The sequence below is a fragment of the Jaculus jaculus genome, chromosome 15, assembly GCF_020740685.1.
Source record: "Jaculus jaculus isolate mJacJac1 chromosome 15, mJacJac1.mat.Y.cur, whole genome shotgun sequence".
NCBI classification, from domain to species: Eukaryota; Metazoa; Chordata; class Mammalia; order Rodentia; family Dipodidae; genus Jaculus; species Jaculus jaculus.
Window position 1 is genome coordinate 17107646 of NC_059116.1, and position 22576 is coordinate 17130221.

Sequence of the window (22576 nt, forward strand, 5' to 3'; positions counted from 1 at the left end):
GTCTACACCACTCAGGAAAGTGTCTCTTTTTCCTCTAGCAACCATTAATTGCCACTTGCTCCTCAGTGAGAAGGTCCCATAGGTACCCCCCACCCTGCCAGTCCATGGTGTAATGTCACTGGGCCCAATCTTGTGCAGGCCTTGGGCAGGTCGCCCCAGCTGCTGTGAGCTCCTGAACGTAGTAGTTATGCCATGCCCTGAAGTCAGAGTGCCTGGGCATCCTCAAAGAGCTGGATTTTGATGAAATCTGAGTTTTCCTTACCTGGCTCAAGCCTTTGGTACTGTGTCTTACGTATTTTTCCCCCCACTTTTAACAGAGTTGAAGAATCAAGCTTCATTTTTGTCATTTTTATGGAAAAAATAGTTAAAATAGTTAAAAATAAGTATCATTAGCTATGAGACCATAATATATTGATGACTTTTTATTAACATCAAATAAAATGGCATTTGGCTAAAATTCCAATTATAGTGTAAAGTAAATGGAAAATGATATGTTTTATTTTAATTAAATATCATAATGAAAAATAAAATCAATAATATTGATTTTAAAGCATTTTATTCAATATAATTTTTCCCCTTAAAACTTACACCATTAATTTCTGTATCACTGACATTTCCTTTGCCATTAACCTTCAGACAACACAAAATGAGTGTGAAATGAGGATGTTAATGATTGACACCTGAAGTAGGAGGGGCTTTTCCTTGGCAGAAAGCCTGAGCATGAGTGGTGATATGTGATGAGCATACGTGGTATTAAGTGGGCTCTCTTGAGGGGAGTCTGGGGCAGGCTGTGCTTTAGGGAAAGCTGGACGCTGTTGGTTTTGCATTACTGTTGAGAGGCTGAAGAAGGGAAGGCCTAGCTTCTAGACTTGCCATATCAGTTTGTTTTCATTTATTTTAGAGAGTGGAGTTTCATAAAATACAGTCTTTTCGGAGGGCTTTTCTGTTTGGAAAAGTAGTCTGCTGAAATCTCCTGGTTCAGAGAATTGACTGAAACATGAGAGTTTTCTGGGAGCTGGTGGAGACAATCCGTTTTTTTCCCTTCAATCAAGTGCCTAAATTTAACCACTGAGCAGCCTTCTCTCCTGGCCTTTTGTTTTCACATAAAACATGATACTGCTCAGTGAGTCAACAGTGGTGTGTTGTGGCCCTGATCGCCTCCCCTCCCCTCCCCTCCCCTCCCCTCCCCTCCCCTCCCCTCCCCTCCCTTCCCCTCCCCTTTCCTCCCCCTCCCCTTCTCCCTTCTCCTTCCTTTTCCCTTCTCCTTCCTCCTCCTCCATTCTCCTTCCTTCTCCCTCCTCCCTCCTTCCTCTCCTCTCTGCCCTCCCTCCCTCCCTCCATCCCTCCCTCTCTTCCTTCCTTCCTTTCTTTTTTGAGACAGGGCTCTATTACCCAGACTGATGTGAGACTCACTATATAGTCCAGGATGGCCTTGAACTTGAAGTAGTTCTTCTGTCTTAGCCTGCCAACTGTTGGCATTACAGGCATGAACCACCACATCTGGTCTAATGTATATCTTTCAAAAAGAACTTTTTTGCCTGTGGTTACGTTTAATTAAACATAAAGGAAGAATCACTGAGTAAGAAGTGTGCATTTTCATTATAGGCAAAGACTTAATGCCCTGTTTATTTGCTTCACAGGTTGTAAGTGTCAGTTAACCCTACTTTGACACAAGAAGCGTCAGCAGGACTTTATTGAGTATGGATTCTGAGAACAAGCCTGAGAGTGATGAGGATGAACATGCTGACAAGGCAGCACCAGATGTGAGAAGTCGCTCACCCCTTGGTGACAGGCATGGGCCTGTCTCTGAGATAACAACTTCCTCTGAGACTCTTATGAACAAAAGAGGTTTTTCGGAATCGTCCAGCTTCAACAGCGTCACCGTGGGAGATGGCAGTGACCGTGCTTCCAAGCGCATGCGAGGAGAGGCAGCGCAGCCCCGGGAGGCTGGGGCGCAGGGCGCCTGCTCGGGCCCTCCCCAGAGCTCAGCTGTGGAAGCTGGTATCCAGTTAGCCGAGGGAGGAAAGGAGGCCTCCGTGGAGAACTGCGCAGTTGGAGGGATAGCTCTTCCAAATGACTTTGCCCCTTGTGACTTTAGCGCAGTTGATGCCCTTTCTCTGAAAACAAACACAAAAAGAAACCTTGCTCAGGAAACGGTTTCCCTTGATCCAGAAAGAGACTCTCCTTTTCCCCTGAAAGAAATGGGTGTCAACACAGCTCTCAAGTGCACCATGTGTGGCCACTTGTTTTCTTCTTGCTCTGATTTGGAAAAGCATGCTGAATGCCATGTGGAGCAGGTTGAGGAGCACACCTGCTGTCACTGTAGCCACACGGCTGAGAGCAGCTCAACCCTTCACATGCATGTCAGACACACACATGGGCCACAGAGAACCTTTTCTTGTGATCTTTGTGGCTTTCAGTGTGTGGAAGAAAATCTGTTGAACGCACATTATCTCGGCAAAACACATCTCCGGCGTCAGAATCTTGCTGCTCGAGGAGGATTTGTACAAATATTAACAAAACAACCTTTTCCTAAAACGTGTGTCACAGGAACAAAGACTGTTCGAGTAAAACCAAGAGCTTCTAAATCAATAGCAAAGAATGGGGATTCAGAAGGATTACGGAGTATTGAGAGCAGATTGAACGACTGTGGAGGAAGCATTCTGGAGCAGGGCGGAGGTCGTCGTGAGCTCCTTGTTGAAATGGCTCCATCTAGGACTACTGCCCCGTCGGGAAACTCGGCCGAAGCTGGAGAAAGTGTTACTTCCCTTGGCACAGCTCATAATCCTGAAGACCAGAGCAAAAAGCTAGGAGGCTCAGCAACTCCAGAGAGCCTCTTGGATCAGTCAGAATCTACCAGAAGTATTTCACAGACAGGACATAGAATCAGTACCTCTTTGAGGTCAAGATCTGAGCGAAATGTAACGTTGGGTAATAGCTTCCGCCGGCGAAGTAGTGCTTTCACTTTGAAAGGCCAGGCAAAGAAAAGGTTTAGTCTTTTAGGAGTTAACAAAAGAGGCACAAATGAAACTCAGAGGATGTATATGAAACACTTGAGAACACAGATGAAAACAGGCGACGCACAGCCATTGCCCAGTCAGGTGCACATGAGCAGCAGCATTCAGAACCTGTGTGTGACTACCTCAGCTCACCCAGAAGTGACAGCCTCCTGTCTTCCTGGTTCCACACACCTGGACTCCCGAGCAGTGCAGTCAGCTTCTGACCCCCATATTTCATATACCTGTACAGACTGTGGTCAGACAGCTGCAAACAGGACAGACTTGGAGATCCACATGAAAAGGTGCCCTGCAAAGGAGGTGAAATTCTGCTGCCAGCCTTGTGACTTTTCTGGTCTGTCGAGGAGGGACTTCGAGGAGCCTGTGTCCAGTAAGCAGCACCAGCAGGCTTCTTCAGCCCTCAGCTGCCAGTGCTGTTCCTTTCTGTCCACGGATGAAATCAGCCTTAGAGACCATATGAAGGACAAGCATGGCATGAGCTGTTTTTGCACCTCTTGTCGCCTGTTCTTGTCCGAGAAAGGTGTGGAGGAGCACAGGGCATCTGAGCAGCATCAGGGAGGAGGAGTTCGACCAGAGACCTCTTCCTTGTTGGGCAGTGACGCCGCCTCACTTTCGAGGACTTCGGAGTTGGAAAACACGAGAGCTCCCGGGGATGAGTCAGGGAAAGCAGCTCAGGAGCAGCATGCTAGGTCAAGGGCAAGCCACGGGAACGAAGTGAGGCATTCAAGTAAGCCCCAGTTTCAGTGCAAGAAGTGTTTCTATAAGACGAGGTCATCCACCGTTCTCACAAGACACATCAAACTTCGGCATGGTCAGGACTATCACTTCCTTTGTAAGGCATGTAATCTTTATTCATTGAGTAAAGAAGGAATGGAGAAACACATTAAAAGGAGTAAACATCTTGAAAATGCAAAGAAAAACAATATTGGCCTAAGCTTTGAAGAATGTATTGAAAGGGTTTGTATCGGGCCAAATGATAAAAGAGAAGAGTCTAACATTGCCGGAAGGGGAAGGCCTGAAGGCCACGTCGGCACGCAGTCACAGGAGTGCTCCTGTCCTGAGGAGAACACTCTCTCTCCTGAGGAACTGGCCCAGTCGGGTGTCCTCTCCAAAGATGGTGAGCTATCCTTGGCTGCTCCTCCAAAGAGAGGGAGACCCAAAGGTAACATTTCACGAACGTGTTCACACTGTGGTCTCTTGGCCTCTAGTATTACAAACCTGACTGTCCACATCAGACGTAAGCACAGTCACCAGTATAGTTACTTATGCAAAGTATGTAAGTATTATACTGTAACTAAGGGAGACATGGAGCGTCATTGTGCCACGAAGAAGCATAAAGGACGGGTAGAAACAGAAGCAAATGGGACACAAAGTTCAGATGTAATTGTTGGTCCCGAAGGGGGAGACCTTGAAGCCTGTAAGAAGAGCAGTCATTTAGCCATGACTGTCTCTGATGATCAGGATCACAAGTGCGCCGAGCCAGAGTCTTCTGTTTCAGAAAAGCCAGTGGGGGACCATGGGAACTCAGTTGAAGTTGAGGTTGAAAATGTGTTTCCTTGTGGAGAAGGAGAAGCGAGCAGCCATGTCACTGGTAAAAAGGGACAGCCATCTCTTGAGCCAGAGGACTTTCTTCAGGAGGGGGACGCCTATTCCCAGAGAGATGCTGCAGGTGCCAGTGACAATAAATGTCGGCACTGTGAGTTCAGTGCTCACTCTTCGGCTTCTCTAGAGCTGCATGTGAAACGGAAGCATACCAAAGAGTTTGAGTTTTATTGCATGGCCTGTGATTATTATGCAGTGACTCGCCGAGAGATGACTCGGCATGCAGCCACAGAGAAGCATAGGCTGAAAAGACAGTCTTACCTCAGCTCTTCCAGTGTCGAAGCCAGTTCTTCAGAAATGCCCAAAAGTGTCATTATACCTGAAGAGGAACCTTTGCAACATCCTGAGGAATTTCAGATCATGTCAGACCAACCCTCTGGTCCTCCTAAGTGTAGAAATGCTGCTGAGAGTTCTGTTTTAGATGAGCAATCTAACTTAGATATTTCTAAAGTTCTCTGTGCTTCTGACTCAGAAATCGTGACTGAGGAAGAACCCAATTTTAGTGAAGACCATTCCTTTTGTGAGACTTTGCAACAGCCCCTTGTTAAGGATAAAGGCATGAAACCAGAGGGCATCATGGCCCTGACCATTTCCTCTGGTTATGGCTCCCCAAGCTGTCTTCAAAACAAAGATTCAGGAAGCTCTGCTGTGAACTGTGAGATAGCAAAGAGAAACCACAATGCATTGAATGATGCTGGTGGTCCAGCTACACACTGTGAAGGTGGCAGAAGCAACTCAAAGGATAGTGGAGCCGAAGTCCTTGACCCACCTCTCCGTCCTGGGGTCCTAGATGGTCACCGTGCAGTTGAAAGCACTTCCCCTGTGGTGATGAGTGTAACAAGAGAGTCGCTGAACCTGGATTGTGGTGGTCAGAACAGACTTGGATGTGTACAGAGTTCAGAAGATGTGAAAGCTGTCCAGCCAGACCCCACTCTGGAGAATAAGGCAGTTCTGATGAATTCACACCATGAAGCTGAAATCATCTTGGAAGAAGATGGTCCCACATCTGATGGCACAGTAGAGAGTACTGATGTTTACGAGACGATAATCGGCATCGATGATAAAGAGCAAACCATGTACAGTTTTGGCCGTTTTGATTCTTCCATAATTAGAATAAAGAACTCAGAAGATGGTGAAATGATAGATCAGTCAGAAGAGGGTGTGATGGCAGTAGGGGTGGGAGACAATGAGTTGCCCCTAAAAGACTGTGCTCCAAGCTTAAAAAAGAGAAAACTTGAAGGCAGCTCCTTTGGCGAGTCCTCACGAATCCGATGTGATGACTGTGGTTTCTTAGCAGACGGACTGAGTGGACTGAATGTTCACATAGCAATGAAGCACCCTACGAAAGAGAAACACTTTCATTGTTTACTGTGTGGAAAATCATTCTACACAGAAAGCAACCTTCACCAGCATCTGGCTAGTGCTGGTCATATGAGAAATGAACAGGCCAGCGTAGAAGAGCTTCCGGAGGGAGGGGCCACCTTTAAATGTGTCAAATGTACAGAGCCCTTTGATTCTGAACAGAATTTGTTTCTCCATATTAAAGGACAACATGAAGAACTGCTACGGGAGGTGAATAAGTATATAGTGGAAGACACTGAGCAAATCAACCGTGAGCGAGAGGAAAACCAGGGAAATGTTTGCAAGTACTGTGGGAAGATGTGTCGCAGTAGCAATTCTATGGCCTTTTTGGCTCACATTCGAACCCATACAGGTACGTAAGCGCTGCACCAAGCCTGTGTTACCGATAAAGTACAAAAAAATGACAAGCTTTGGACTCTATCCCCATCCAGGTATGGTGCATTGATGCTGGGCCTTCCGCCTACTTTACACTTCCCTTCTGCCAGGCACTGTGTGCACCCTCACAGGTCATGGTTGACATTGCCTTTTCTAGAGGTCACTGAGCCTCGGAGATTCCCAAAGGCAGGTTAGTTGACAAGCTTCCTTTACTTTTGTCACAAAGCCTCAACCCTCTGCTGCTTGTATGGAATGCCTGTCTTTTCCACCTTTCCATTATGACCTGGCTTTCCATCACCTGCTTTTCCGTCACTCATAAGTGACAATTTGTGTTTTTAGAGGACATATTAAGTAGTTTTTGTTCTTTAAAAGAGTTTTTCTTAACATTTTAGGGCTTTAAAAATATTCATTGGCAGATATTTTACATCCAAAATCTAACTCCTAGCAGCAAAGCTATACTTTCAAGCATCAAGATTAATGAGCATGTCTCACTTAATACACACCCAGGATTGGTTTTCAGTGAGGAAGCCCCTGATGTAGTTTCTGTCCTCTGTCACCTTTATTGTGCCATCCTAATGTTTAATTGGGGAGAAATTAAAAAGGCATTTTTTGGTGAGAAATGCACAAGCTACTGTACTCAATTTATGTAAAAATTCACTGCAGTGTTTCTATAAACCTGCCATACATTCTTTATTTTAAATAGACAGCTTTTCTAAATCACTGTGCTCTGCTTAGACAAGTTCTGTCTCCATGGTGGAATTTATGAGTGGATTTGAATAATAAATTCACATTTCAATGAACATATTTTCATTAAAAGTGTAAGGTTTATTTTACTGTACTTTTAAATAATGGCTTATTATTAAAGCTATACTTTAAATTCATGCAGTTTTTTAAACTTAGTGCATGGTTATAAGGAGAAAGATCAGAAAAAAGCATTATTAGTAGTTGAGAGTGATTAAAGATAGGTAAAAGTTTTCCTTGAAGGAAGTTGCTGGACAGTTATGTCAAGGTGATCCAGGTTCACAGAAGTGCTGTAGTCTTCAGGTGGGCCTGACCGCAGCAGTTCACGTGCGAGAGGGCCGTTGTTCCAGAGCAAATTTAAACACTTCCTTGGTTGCATCATTACTGCTTCTGTTGTTGCAGCTTACTCTCTACAGTGATATGATTTCAGAATTCAGGCTTGTTCTTACACACAGGAAATATGTATTTTCTTAACATTCCCCCTTCATACAGATAAAGCTGAGTAAAACTAAGAGGAAGATGCTAATGGAGCTCTTTTTAGAATTCTTTATGCAACTGTCTGGTCAAGACATGTTGCTTATAATTGATGTGTCCATTACTTGAATTCTCTTGTAATTATAGTCGATAAGTCTTGTAAATGTGTAAAGCTCACTAAAAGCATACAAATTCCAGAACAGAGTAAGGCTAATAATTTAAAATAATCAATGTAGGCATTTCAGCACTTAATTTCCCTTGTGTGTTGATAGCTGATCATTCTTAATCCATTAAGATTTATTTAGTCGTTTACAATGCAAAATAGGTTTGCACTGGTCACTTGTGCCATTTGAAAATGTCCACCAGGTTAAGTGCAGAATGTAGTCCATTAGTCTTCCTTGACTATATGTATTAATTGCATTTAAAATCAAGTTAATGTGGATGTGAAAGTGAGGTGACTATCAATATGTGACAAAGTAACCCTCCTTATATAAGTTACATCATTGATTGTAACATTTAGTAAAAGTTAGCATACTTTTTTTTTTGTTTAACATTTTCTGTTGGTCTTCTCAGCAAGTACATTTTCCTGGTGCCTGAAAGCACCATGGAGAGCACCCTTCGTGAGCACCACTCTACCATTTCAACTGTGCAAGTCTGTTTTTTGGAGAATTTGGTTTTTAGGTTTTAATTGAATTTTTTTTTTTCTTTCTTGGATCATCTACATGAGTTGCTTTTCTGGTACTTGGCTTATGTCTAAAAATTGCAATACAAGGACTATTACTAATGGTTAACTGGAAAGGGGCTTGCTTAGTCTTCCAATCCCTGTTTTCCTATTTTGTTATTCTGTTTTTTAAGTAACTGTTTCCAACTGTCCTTGCCATGATAAAAGCAACACCTTAGGAAGTAAATGAGTTTTGATTGTAGGAAGACAGCATCTCAGAATTGCCCATGTGTTTGCTGGTGTGAAGCAGTCAGCCTTCCTCCACAAGAGCAGCCTTCTCTCCCGTGCTAGTGGGTCTCAGACGTGCCTGTCTTCCCTTGTGCAGTGTTCCGTGAAAGCTTTTATGTCATGGGGCGCAGAAGATAGCCTTAGCCTCGAGATTGTTCTAGCCATTTTGTTCATGTTCAGGGGATTTTGGTCACTTGTGGCTTTTGAAGATGGTCATATGCAAGGATCTGTGCTATGTGTGACTTTATTGAAAACTATAAACTTAGGGCTGGTCATATTTGTAACTCAGTGTGTGACAGTTTTGAGGACATACGGTTAATAGGACATTTGAGTTACAGACTGAGCACAGCAAGCACATGGGCTCTGCATCCCCACTCCTGCCCGCCGCCCCCGTGCCCCGCTCCTGCCCGCCGCCCCCGTGCCCCGCTCCTGCCCGCCGCCCCCGTGCCCCGCTCCTGCCCGCCGCCCCCGTGCCCCGCTCCTGCCCGCCGCCCCCGTGCCCCGCTCCTGCCCGCCGCCCCCGTGCCCCGCTCCTGCCCGCCGCCCCCGTGCCCCACTCCTGTTCAGTACAGTGGAGGAATTCCCTGTATATCTGAGTGCAGACTGAACTTTTCAAGTCTTTGGAGTTCTTTTTGTGAAATAATCAGGCACCAGAAAGTTAGAGCCACTTTACTCTTCCCCATTCATAATATCTCACCAATTGAATTACAGTCTTCTGAGGAATATGCGTCTCCAAGGAATGTAACTTCTTATGATAACTTTGAAGTTAATTAAGACAGAATATACCTGAGAAAAAGGTAAATGTAGAAATCCATGACTTTACATGTTTTGCCTTATAAACACTGTGCCTAGTTCTGTTTTTTTTTGTAATTTAAATATTCAATTTATTTATTTTAAAGAGAGTGGGAGGGAGGGAAGATGGGTGCGCCAGAGCTTCTAGCCACTGCAAACAAACTCTAGACCCTGCACCATCTGTGCATCTGGCTTACGTTGGTCCTGGGGAATCAAACCTGGGTCCTTTGGCTTTACCGGCAAGCCCCTTAAGCAGTAAGCCATCCCAACAGCTCTATTTTTATTTCTTGATTTTTCGAGGTAGAGTCTTGCTCTGACCCAGGCTGACCTGGAATTCACTATGTGGCCTCAAGGTGACCGCAGACTCATGGCAATCTTCCTACCTCTGCCTCCTGATTGCTTGTATTAAAGGCGTGTGCAGCTGGGATCTTTTTATTTTTTTTATTTAAAAATATTTTATTTTATTTTTTTTTATTTGAGAGCGACGGGGGGGGGGAGGGGGGGAGGATGGGCGCGCCAGGGCCTCCAGCCACTGCAAACGAACTCCAGACGCAGGCGCTGCTTTGTGCATCTGGCTAATGTCGGTCCTGGGGAATCAAGCCTCGAACCGGTGTCCTTAGGCTTCACAGGCAAGCGCTTAACTGCTAAGCCATCTCTCCAGCCCTTGGATCTTTTTTTTTTTTTTAAATTATTTATTTATTTATTTGAGAGCGACAGACACAGAGAGAAAGACAGATAGAGGGAGAGAGAGAGAATGGGCGCGCCAGGGCTTCCAGCCTCTGCAAACGAACTCCAGATGCGTGCGCCCCCTTGTGCATCTGGCTAACGTGGGACCTGGGGAACCGAGCCTCGAACCAGGGTCCTTAGGCTTCACAGGCAAGCGCTTAACCGCTAAGCCATCTCTCCAGCCCTTGGATCTTTTTTATAATGTGTATAGAAAGTGTAAAATCAGAAACGTTATCCATTAGGAAATAAAGAAAAAAGAAGAGGCTTTCCTTTTCTTTAGAGTGTTAACTCTGCTGATGTGTGATTCTTAGGGCACAGAAAGAGCCTGCTGGTACAACCTACTCTGAATACTAGCTGGGAGAGTCAAAGCCTCGTTGTTGCAGGGAGGGGCAGTCAGCGGAGCTCCTCATTCATGAAGTGCCCCCAGCCACCAGTGATCACTGAGACCTGTAGCAGGTGCTCTGCCCAGAGGAGCTAGGCTAGCAGAAGACTACCCCCTGTGGCCTCAGTGCCACCTTAGAGGAACCAGACACAGCGCCATGCAGGGGCTGTGTAGCCATCAAACTCAGAGCCAGGAGAGCCTTTTATCCCTTCCCTTAATCACCATGCAGATAGATCCTGGGAGAGCATTGTCGTGTTTGTTTGGGGTTCTGCTATTATTGTTGAGGAATAATTCCCAAATGAGTTTTTAAAGCATTTTAACTTAAAAGTATAAGCAAATTGGCTCTCTTTTTCTTTTTTTTTTTTTCTTAATAGACTTCTGTCTAGCCATATAATACAAAAGCAGTGATAGGTTTAGTTTTATCAGAATCATTTAAATAAACTGTAGTTTCTGAAACGATTGATGGGACATGATTGCTGTACACTGCAATCTCTACCTGCTTTTGACATTCAAACATATAAACTTGGCTAGATAGAACCATTCAGGTGCTAAATATATTTTACATCTACTTCTAACCGTAGAATGGAGGTGTTAAGAGACCCAGCTTCATTGTCATTGAACTGTGAAGTACTCAACCTTGTCTGCCTGTGCTTGGGACTGTTGACTTTTTTATTTCTGTTGGAAGATTGAAATTAAATGCTTCACTTTTTTTTGTCAGCTTTTGGGAATTAAATTGAAATTTAAGAGTCTAAAATTTTTACCGAGTGCTTCAGTTTCAACAGTATATTCTTGGAAGAAATTTTTCCCCAAGGGCACTTCACAAAGGTTCATTGATCAAACATGATTTATTGAAATTTTGGTTTGGATCCTTTTTGTATATTTAGAGTTCATACATTTCATATTCTATCTAATTCTATTGGAAGAGTTATTGTATGAAATAATTATATAAAATATGAAAAATCTAGAAATATGTACTGATTATCAAGTGTGGTTTTTATGATTTTTAACTAAAGTATATAGTGATTAGAAAATTAGAAAATGACATACTTTTTTGTGACAGATTGTTGTGTCTCATTAATGTAGGGCTGATTAAATATTAGTATGTTTCAATTACAGCCATACCTATTACTGATAGTAATGTTTTTTTCAAGGTAGGGTTTTGCTGTAGCCCAGCCAGACCTGAAATTCACTATGTAGTCTCACGGTGTCCTTGAACTCATTGTGATCCTCCTACTTCTGCCTCCCAAGTGCCGGGATTAAAGGTGTGTGCTCAAAATAGTTTGATTTTCTTACTTTTTAGTATAGTTCATCTTAATAATTTATGAAATGACTGGAACTGCCAGCCATGGTGGCTCACACCTTTAATTCTGGCACTTGGGAGGCAGAGGTAGGAAGATTGCTGTGAGTTCAAGGTTAGCCTAGGCTACAGTGAGACCTTACCTCAACAAACAAGCAAACAAAAACATAATAGTTTAGTGATTTATATGACATAAATGGCAGAAAAATCTGAAAGACCATTGTTAATATAAATAAGTTCAAAGTTGGAAAAATTTGAGGCAGCTAGGTGACCACTAAGAATTATGCTCAGTGATACACTTTTAGAGGTACTAGCTATCTTGTTTGTATTTCTGTTTTTAAAATGATCCATTTTAAATGAGATTACCCTTAAGAAATGCTTTTTTTTTGAATGTCAAAAAGCTATTTAAAATTATTAAGCTTATCTTAGATGCTTGGTGTATCACTTTTGACTTTAAATTAAATCTTAGAAAAATGTTATTTAAAGTTGGGAAGTCTAAAATATTAAAGTCTTCTGGGTAGAGTAATTATGGAATCAGGAAACTTATAAATGAATTGGGGGCAGAGGTTCTTAATTAAAGGTATAATTTTGCATTTAGTCCATTCCCCCTTTTAAAAAAACTATTGGTAATGTATTATTCAAACCCAAATCTTATTTTTTTGTTAAATTTACTTAGGATCAAAACCATTCAAGTGCAAGATATGCCATTTTGCAACAGCTCAGCTTGGAGATGCCAGAAACCATGTGAAGAGGCACCTTGGGATGAGGGAGTACAAGTGCCGCGTCTGTGGGTGAGTACACAGAGCCCGTTCTGCTTTGTGAACTGGGGCACGTGCGGGATACCCATTGTTGCAGAACCCAAGTGGGTATGAGTGAGAGTGGCTAAATTATGCGTGCGTATCTTCCTCTCCTTTGTTATGGTAAATTCTTTAAATACAGTTATGACATTCTTCTCCCACTTCTAATCCTGCACTGAAGATGAGCAATTTTATGGGCTACAAGGTCAATTTGAACCTGTAATCTGTAAATTGACTAAATTATAGGATGTTCATTCACATTGCCAGAGAGAACTATAAATTCCATTTAAAGACATAAAAAATAGATAATATAGCTTTAGGAGTGTATATATATGTATATGTTTTTTTTTCTTTTGCTATACTGCTTTAATTTTAATCACATTAATGGCTCTTTGGATCCATTGGACATACCATATAAGACAAAAACACAAAAGGTTTAATTTCAGGTGGCTGGTTACTGATTATTTGAGAGATGACATGATGAAAACAGTGTGTATCGTATTTTTGTATAACGCTATTTCAAAACTTGTTTCTGTTTTTAGTTAGTAGTTCTTTGAAGAATCATTCGCAATGTTTAATTGTCATTCAAGTACATTACATTAAATAGAAACCACTGAGGTGTCTTAATGTAAAACTAATTAATTTAGCAGAAATGTTTAAAAGGTCTTAAAATGCTGTGACATATATGGTGTATCATAGGACATTCAGAGGTGGATTTTAATACTCTACTTCTGATTAGAATATATTTTAATGTTATTATGCTACAGAAATTAACTAATAAGTACATCATATAAAAACACTTTGTGTGTGAAGCCTAAGAAACCTACAATTCACAGGTACAATTAAATTGTGCAATATGCATGCTATGTTAATTTTTCAGTAGACAATTCTCTGGAGTGATTATTCTGTAAATATCCTTTAAGTCAAAAACATGTTCTGCTTCCTGTTGGATAGCACATTTCATCACAGGGTGCAGTTGCAATTTTTGACCCTTAAGAGACTTTTTACAAATAACTTGGCAAGCAGTTTTATTAACTGTGGTCTGTGATTTATTCATTGGCAGAATTGATGGCTCAGTGACTTGCAGCTAAAGCAAATGAAGACGAACCTTTGCCCTGAAGCTCAGTGGGAGAATGAGTTTTGTTAGTACTGATTTTAGCTGCGGGGTCAAGTGCCACATGGTTCATTTTAATTGCTGTAGGTCTTGTAATTTTAAAAGATATCTCACTTATTGTTTTTATCCTCTGAGTTATTGGAGAAGATGGCCCAGACTGCAATGACAATTTGCTTTTAGGTATCACTAAGCAATTTCTTTTCCATTTCTGAGAGTAAACAATTTTTTATATACTTTGTTAGCTAAAATTTAATTCCATCCACTTGTTAAATTAGACATACTGAGACCCTAGAAGAGAAATGGGAACTTTTTTCTGAGAACAGTTTCTTACATATATAGTATCTGAAATGATTTATAATTAATTGACTTTCATTGTATAATTTGAACAGTACACCCTTTGCTTAGCTAATTGCTCACTATATACAGTGAAATATTGCTTTAGTAGTTTATATATTTGATCACTAAGATACATAATTATTAGCAAATGTTAATATATTTTTATGTTGCTACATAGAGAGCTATATGTGGTTACTATTTTTGGGGGGTGTTGGTGGTGTGTCTATAAGACAAACATCTAGTTCCAGGGTTTATGTTTTTTTTTTTTTTTATTATGGTAGTCCTTAGATTTCATCTCCCTGTGAGATAATTCTTTTTTTTTGAAATGAAATTTGACTTGAAAGTTACATGACAGTAATTTTAATGGTGGGTACCTTTACTATGAAGATAATAGTTCTGAAAAATGTCAGTCAACTGGAGAATGTTGGTCTGCTTAGTTGAAACAAACAATAGTGAACTAGCAAATCATTCATTGTTAAATCAAAAGTATACTAGTGTACATTTCATGAGTTTCATAGGAGAGTAACATACAAGTTAAAATGGAAAACAAAACTAAATAAAACAAAACAAAATGCGGGGATTGATTATCACTCGTCTGGCTCTGGAGAGCATTGGTACATTAACATTGCTGACAATGTCAATTCATTATCATTGATGGCTACATAATCTTAGAAATGCTCAGTGGACCTATTAGTTCCTGAACATAAGCAGACTATGCTGCATTTCTTCATTAGCTTTAATTGCTATAAATTTTACCTTTTACAAAACCATGTTTTAAAAGGTGAAGTGATCTTTCAGGAACATTAACTCTGTAATTTTTGTCACAAGTAGAAAGTCCTGTACAATGTTTACTTTTATTCAGTAGTTAATATCATAATCTCAGTCTTTGAAAAGTTTATTAGTGACCTCTTCATTTTCTACTTTTATAAGAAGTTATTTTTCAAGTGGTCTTGATTGAATAATATACAAAACATCATTTGTAAAGTGACACTATTTAGAAAACTATTGTTTTTGGTATAAACTTTTAGTTTTCTAGAAGAAACTACTAATGTAAATATTTTATTGAATCAAGTTTAATATTAATGTTTCAGGTTATTTGTAGTCTTTTACTTCCTATATGCCTGTAGGCAGACTGTAAGGGCCCATCATCTGGATGTCTGATGGTTTTTTGTAAGAAGTGGCTATAAAATTATGTAGGGCATCTTTCCTTTGGTTTAAAAACCAGACAACTGTCTAAAACTGTGGTATACATTGTTTGGACCATTGTTGATTTTCTTTGAAACTTCAAGATCAATTTGAAGGTGGTCTCTTCCTTGTTCCTATGGGTGCCATGGCATAGCATGGATTTAAATTGACTTGGCAGTCTTGTTCTTATTGTCTTGTTAGGATTCACAATTTAGTATTTAGGTTCTATTTGAACAAAGGTTATTATGTAATATTATGGTAGAAATTCAAAAATATGTTGCTTTGCTCTTTATGATTTTTTTTTTTTCGAGGTAGGGTTCCTTCTGGCTCAGGCAGACCTGTAATTCACTATGTAGTCTCAGGGTGGCCTAGAACTCCTACCTCTGCCTCTTGAGTGCTGGGATTAAAGGTGTGTGCCAGCATGTCCATCAGAATTTTTTTTTTTTTTGGGGGGGCTTTGTGTTTGAGGTATGGTCTCACTCTAGCCAAGGCTGACCTGGAAGTCATTGTGTAGTCTCAGGGTGATCTTAAACTCATGGTGAGCCTCCTACATCTGCCTCCCGAGTGCTGAGATTAAAGGTGTGCACCATCATGCCTAGCCTTGTTTATGTTTTAAAAACATGTTATAGATAGCACTTAAGAGCCATTTATTTTGCTTTTAATTTCCAGAGAAATAGTTTTGTTTTTGAGTGATATTTAAAAAATTTTTTTAATTTTTATTTATTTATTTATTTGACAGAGAGAAAGGGGGGGGGAGAGAGGGAGAGAGAGATAGATAGATAGATAGATAAAGGGCGTGCCAGGGCCTCTGGCCACTGAAAACGAACTCCAGACTCATGCGTCCCTTTGTGCATCTTGTTAATGTGGGTCCTGGGGAATTGAACCTGGGCCCATTGGGTTTGCAGGTAAATGCCTTACCTGCTAAGCTATCACTCCAGCCCAGAGTAGTATTTTTTTTAATGATGTTTCCCCTAAATTCAAGTATGATAAAGTAAGGAATTCTATAAAATAATAATGATATTTATTAATTGTATAATTAATATGAAAATCTGCTATGGGGCTAATGTATGGGTTTTTAAAAATTTTTATTAGCATTTTCCATGATTATAAAAAAATATCCCATGGTAATTCCCTCCCTTCCCCCTCCACTTTCCCCTTTGAAATTCCATTCTCCATCATATTACCTCCCCATCTCAATCATTGTACTTACATATATACAATATCAACCTATTCAGTACCCTCCTCCTTTCCTTTTTCTTCCCTTTATGTCTCCTTTTTAACTTACTGGCCTCTGCTACTAAGTATTTTCATTCTCACACAGAAGCCCAATCATCTGTAGCTAGGATCCACATATGAGGGAGAACATGTGGCGTTTGGCTTTCTGGGCCTGGGTTACCTCACTTAGTATAATCCTTTCCAGGTCCATCCATTTTTCTGCACATTTTTCTGCAAATTTCATTTTTCTTTACCGCTGAGTAGAACTCCATTGTATAAATGTGCCACATCTTCATTATCCACTCGTCCATTGAGGGACATCTAGGCTGGTTCCATTTCCCAGCTATTATAAATTGAGTAGCAATAAACATGGTTGAGCATGTACTTCTAATAATGTATGGCTTTGTGGAAGTAAAAATTAAAAGGTGGATAGCATCCCTATGCAAGCCACTTATTTCTCAGTATTTTTATCTCCAAACCATCTCAAACATGTTTTTTTAAAATTACATTCATGATTATCACCCTTACTTTTTCAGTTGTTAAGAACTGGGAAAATCCCAATAACCTAAAAGGTCACTTAAGGTGTTCATTTGGTCTGTTCTTTAACATGTTCTGTGTGTGTGGTGGGGAGGTAGCTCAGTGGTCGAGCTCTATCCTACCTTGTACAAGGCTCTGGATTCAGTCTTAGCACCACACATACTGTATGTTTATGAGCCAGTGTACCTTGTACTCTGAATAATAGTATCTATGCAGTTTATGGTAGTAAATGACATGTTAAATATTCATGTAATTTGAGATTGTTTAGGTGTTTGTTGTATCCATGTATAGGTGGAGATTTGGGGCTCCAAGTCATTTTAATGATATACTTAAATTTTGCACAAGTGGTGATGGGCGATTACTGTCCCCTTCATTAGCCCTGCTCAGTATTATTCTTTTTGTCTTATCTATTTTTTTAAATTTTTTTGTTTATTTTTATTTATTTATTTATTTGAAAGTGACAGAGAGAGAAAGAGGGAGAGAGAGAGAGAGAGAGAGAGAGAGAGGGGGGGGGGAGAGGGAGAGGGAGAGAATGGGCGCACCAGGGCCTCCAGCCACTGCGTACGAACTCCAGATGCATGTGCCCCCTTGTGCATCTGGCTAATGTGGGTCCTGGGGAATCGAGCCTTGAACCGGGGTCCTTAGGCTTTGTAGGCAAGCTCTTAACCGCTAAGCTATCTCTCCAGCCCATATCTATTTTTTTCCATTGTTCACTTATTTTCATTTTTCCCAAGTTATTTTCTCTATTATATAATAAATACAACTTACTTATTTTCTCCTACTAGCTACTTTTATTTTCTGGTTTTGTTCAAATTTGCATTCTTACAAAAAATTTGCTTATACTGTGTTGCTGTGGCATTCAGCCTCCCCCCAGTCTTTTTCTGCTTCATCCTTCCTACTTGTTAGTGTTGTAGTAAATGTCTTTCCCACTGTCCTTCATATGTTGACAATTTATTGCACTCACTTGAGTGGTTGGCCATGTCTGTGTTGTGAGGGAAGGAGTACCTAAACGGTAAAGATTGTATTGCCTTCAGTCAGTGTTGGAGGCAGTTGTTGCTCAAACTGGATTATTGTTTTTATTCTTCAGTTATCTTAATGAATTATAGAAAATTTATACTGGGTCTGTGATTTCCAGAAACCTAAGAAGTGATACCTACATTTTGTATGCCATTATTCAGAAGCATAGACCCCAGTTTGTGTGATTGAGAGGTCCTATTATTTACTAGTAGATTTGCTGTAGTCTTGATTCATGTTATGGAGTTAAGTTGATGAATATAACTTACCTAATCAGGAGAAATTAAGGGCACTTTCTCAGTCTTTTCACTTTTGGGTTTCTCAGAAGATTACAGAATTTTTAAGCTATGCATTAATGTGCTTAGGAACTGTTTATTCCTAGTTTGTTTCAGAACCCTTAGATAGAAAGTTACTATTGCAGGGAGACTCTTTTTGTGTGTGTGGCATCACCTAGTTTTTGTGCATTAGAAGGGATCTCTATGTAGATGATTATAATGTCACTTTCTGACCTTTGCAGCTTGAATAATTGTAAATCATTGCTTCATAACGTGTCAGAGAATGTCTGTACTAGGCAATTAAATGGCAGAATATAATAGACCAAATTATTGCCTGTCATGTTTTCAACAACACAGTTAGTGCTTGAGTTACACTTAATCATTACGTGCATTAGCAACTTCACTGGAACCCAGCTCAGGCTGAGCATGAAATACATTGCATTATTTAAACCTCTAATGGTGCAAGTCATTTATTTGTGTTGAAGTGTACAACATGCAGAGTTTCATAAAGCAAGGAGCACTTGAGAGCTTAATTTATCCAAATCAAAGTCTAAATGCAGATAAACACAAGTGGCAAAAATTAGTAATTTTTATAGGCTGGAAATATTTAAAAATACATGGTTGTGGGTAATTGTAGGCAGCAGGAATAAATTAAAATCACTATTTTTAGTCTGCTCTGAGAACTAAAGCTGTGTATACCTAAATCATTAAAAGTACCACAGAATTGCATTTTGAGCTGAACAATTAATTACACCCATCATATCTACAGATGTATCCAAATAAAACAAATGTTTGCTTCAGCTGGTTGTTTTGGTTAAAGAGCTGCAGATAGAAAATTTGGCTTTATATTGTGGCATGAATTATGTCTGTAGAAATATAAAGTACAGTATTTTTCTGTTTTGTAAAAAATAGCATAATATTGTAAAAAGTAGCAGTTAATAGCATAACTCATTAAAAAGGCTATATTACATATTTTACATAATTTTTATTGCTTTTAGTTTAATGATATATTTTTGTCTTCATGTCAGAATTTTAAAAAATGCTATATAATGAGTACTGTCTCTTTCCTGTCATTTATGAATACAAAATTAATCTTTTCTTCTTCTGGTAGTAAGTCCTTGAAATACCTTTTAAATTGTGATGAGCATTTTCAGTATTTTTATATTCAAATCACTTTATAATTTGAAAAATCTAAGCAACCTCTTGGTTATAGTATTCAAATAACAAATGTTCTTTCTCAGAAAAATTCTTGCCTCTTTTCCAGTGAACTGCTTGGTCCATTCAGGCGAACTGGGGCAATGTTAGTATATTGCAGTTGAAATAGAAGAAAACCTTTCCCAGTGTCTCCTCAAGATGACAGGAGAGTTCTGGTGTTTTGTTGTTTTTTTTTAAATATTTTTATTTATTTGCAAGCAGAGAGAAAGAGAAAAGAGAGACAGATGAGAGAATGGGCATGCCTGGATCTCTAGCCAGTGCAAGCAAACTTCAGATGCATGTACTTCTTTGTGCATCTTTTTTTTCTTTTTTCAAGGTTGGGTATTGCTTTAGCCCAGGCTCACCTGGAATTCACTCTGTAGTCTTAGGGTGGCCTCAAACTCATGGTGATCCTCCTATCTGCATAAAGGTGTGTGCCACCACGCCCGTCTGTGCATGTCTTTATGTGGGCACTGGGTAATCAAACCCATGTCATTAGGCTTTGTAGTCAAGCACCTTAACCGCTGAACTGTCTCCAGGAGAGCTCTTTTCTTGCCCCATTTTTCTTATTTGTTGCAGTCTTTTCTTGACCCTACTCCCCTGCACGGTGCAAGAGTGGGGGTCATAGATTTACTGTAGGGCCAGTAGGTAGGTCTAACCTTTAACAAAGTAGACACAAACATCATTAAGATAGAGACAGACAGACAGACAGAATGGGTACACTAGGGCTTCTAGCCACTGCAAATGAACTCCATATGCGTGTGCCACCTTGTACATCTGGTTTATGTGGGTCCTGGGGAATTGAACCTGAATCCTTTGGCTTTATAGGCAAGTGCCCTAACTGCTAAGTCATCTCTCCAGACCTCCAGGCCTATCTTTATTTTAAAATGGCTCACTGGGGATTTCAAGACTCTGTTGACTTCTCACAGCTCTGTAAGAGCTTAATCCCACAGCAGCATGCAGGAGAGTAGTCACTGTAGCTTCCCTCAGCTGACCTGTTCTGCCTTGACTTAGGGTTCTTCACTCCTTTCTCATTCCTCTCAAGTACATTCTTGTGAGTCTTCTTTGTGCAGGCATGGGGACAGGTTAGTGCCCTGACCCTGAGGTGTCCAGCTTCCTGGAAAAGAGAGATCTGAGCGGGAAACAGTTTATGGTGTGAGTGCCATTCTGGAAGGAAGCGGGTAGAGTGCTGAACCACTGAGGAAACAGAGTCTCCCCACAAGCCTGGGCTCTGCTGAAGCTGGGTCTCAGGGTCTTAAGGCAAAATTGTACTTTTTTTTTGGCAGTGGAAACTAAAGAACCTAAGAGCAAGGCAGAGAGGAATAAAAGAGCATGGTGTGTTACTGCCAGCATTGCAGAAGTAGATGGAGGGAGGTGTGTATTACAGACATCTACTGTACACTAGAATATACCAGCGTGCTAGGATCTGGGGTTGGAAGGTCAAAATGACATATGCCTCAAATAGAGAACATCCAGGGCCAGAAATGGCTCATTGTCCCTGGCTCATGCGGAAGCTGTTTCCGGTTGAGGTTGTGATACTGCATGTGAGCGGGCACATGAGCAGGGGCATTCCATCTTGGCAGAGGTTGTGGCAGGTGCCACCACGGAGGCTGCTGCGTTGAGGAACTAAGCCAACCAGCACTACCCGAGGCTGGATTTTAAGCCAGGCAAATGGTCCCAGCGATGGTTGGGTGAGGTGGACACTTGGTTATGTCAACAGCTGTGCTGTGCTCGGGTATGACGGGTGGCCTTGTCCTTTGCTTTCCACCCCTGGTTCCTTTCCTGCCTGACGAAATGCTGGGAGTGTTCCTGGACAGGAAAGTGGGGAATTCACTCACTGCTTCAGAATCAAGGGGCATGGGAATTAGCAGAATTTCACTATGTGTAATTTTAATTTTGGATACTATTGATTTTTTGATAATTAAAATAAAACTGGTTGATATCTGTTCCACATAGCTCCGTGCTGGATAGTGACATATAATAATGAGAAAGATGTCCAGTTACAGAGCCATGATGCTGATATGCACGTTAACATGTACGAGATGGGTGCTGTGATTTTGTCTCCAACATAGAGGGATCTGGATGGGCAATGAAAATTGGGACAGGAAACAACTGTTTTTTAAAGTATATATTGTTTAGTAAAGCACTTATTCTCATTCTTCCCTCCACTGGGGTACTTCTGTTTCTAACCATGTCTGTCTGTCTATCATCCATCCATCCATCCATCCATCCATCCATCCATCCATCCATCCATCCATCTATTTATCTGTCAATCAATCATCTGTCTATCCCATCCATCCATCCATCCATCCATCCATCCATCCATCCATCCATCCATCCATCCATCATCTATATCTTTTGTGTGTGGGTGGGTGGGTGAGAGAGAGAGAGACAGAGAGAGAGAGGGAGAGAGAGAAATATATATATGAATGCAGGGCACCATGACCTTTTGCCCACTGCAAATTCTAGACGCATGCACTGCTTTTGCTTTCATGGGTGGCTGGGGAATTGAACCCAGGCTTGGAGGTTTTACAGGCAAGTTTCTTTAGCTGCTGAGCCATCTCCTAGCAAACTATTTCTAAACCTGTTTGAATTTCTGTTTTTGTGCTGTTCTTCCTCTCTGTTCTTCATCCACTTTCATTCACCGTTTGAGATCTTCATTCTCTTGTTTGCAGCACTGAACAACTTGTAAGCATTGTCTCATGTTACTCTCTAGATAGATGAATTTTCAGAAAGCTACTTTTTGTTTGCAATTTTCATTCAGTTTTAAAAAGTACTGTTTACTGCTGAAGTGCTCTGGATTTACCTTGAGCAGTAGCAAAGGATTATGTGAAGACCTGTAAAGGGTTAGTTTGTATCATAATTATGCTTTCAGCTTTACATGTGGCTCCTTGGGAACTAGAATATTCTTATAAATCTAGCTAAATGTAAAATCCTCTCTGAACTATTTTAGAAGTGCTGTTGTAAATGAAATAGATGAAAATGGTCTCATGGTGTTAATATACCTGGTAATTATCAGCGTATATTAGCAAATAAGTACAAAGATTTACATTGTGGCAAGTGACACTAAGAGGCAAGTGCTTCACAACATAAGTTTGCATTAGTCTGAAAAATTGAACTGTGTTTAAATATTAAAGACATTTTAGTATTCCCCATGAAAATTTATTTTAAAAATAGGGTCTTAGAACTTAG

General features: G+C 40.6%; 1 protein-coding gene across 1 annotated transcript in view; it reads left to right on the forward strand.

Annotated features, from left to right (window-relative positions):
* Window positions 1-22576, forward strand: part of Znf407 (zinc finger protein 407) — a 416446-nt gene that overhangs the window by 28216 nt on the left and 365654 nt on the right. Inside the window, exons 2-3 of the mRNA XM_004654819.2 lie at window positions 1641-6333; window positions 12394-12508. Of these exons, the coding sequence (XP_004654876.2) occupies window positions 1701-6333; window positions 12394-12508 (4748 nt within the window). The 5' untranslated portion in view covers window positions 1641-1700. The remainder of the gene's footprint in view (window positions 1-1640; window positions 6334-12393; window positions 12509-22576) is intronic.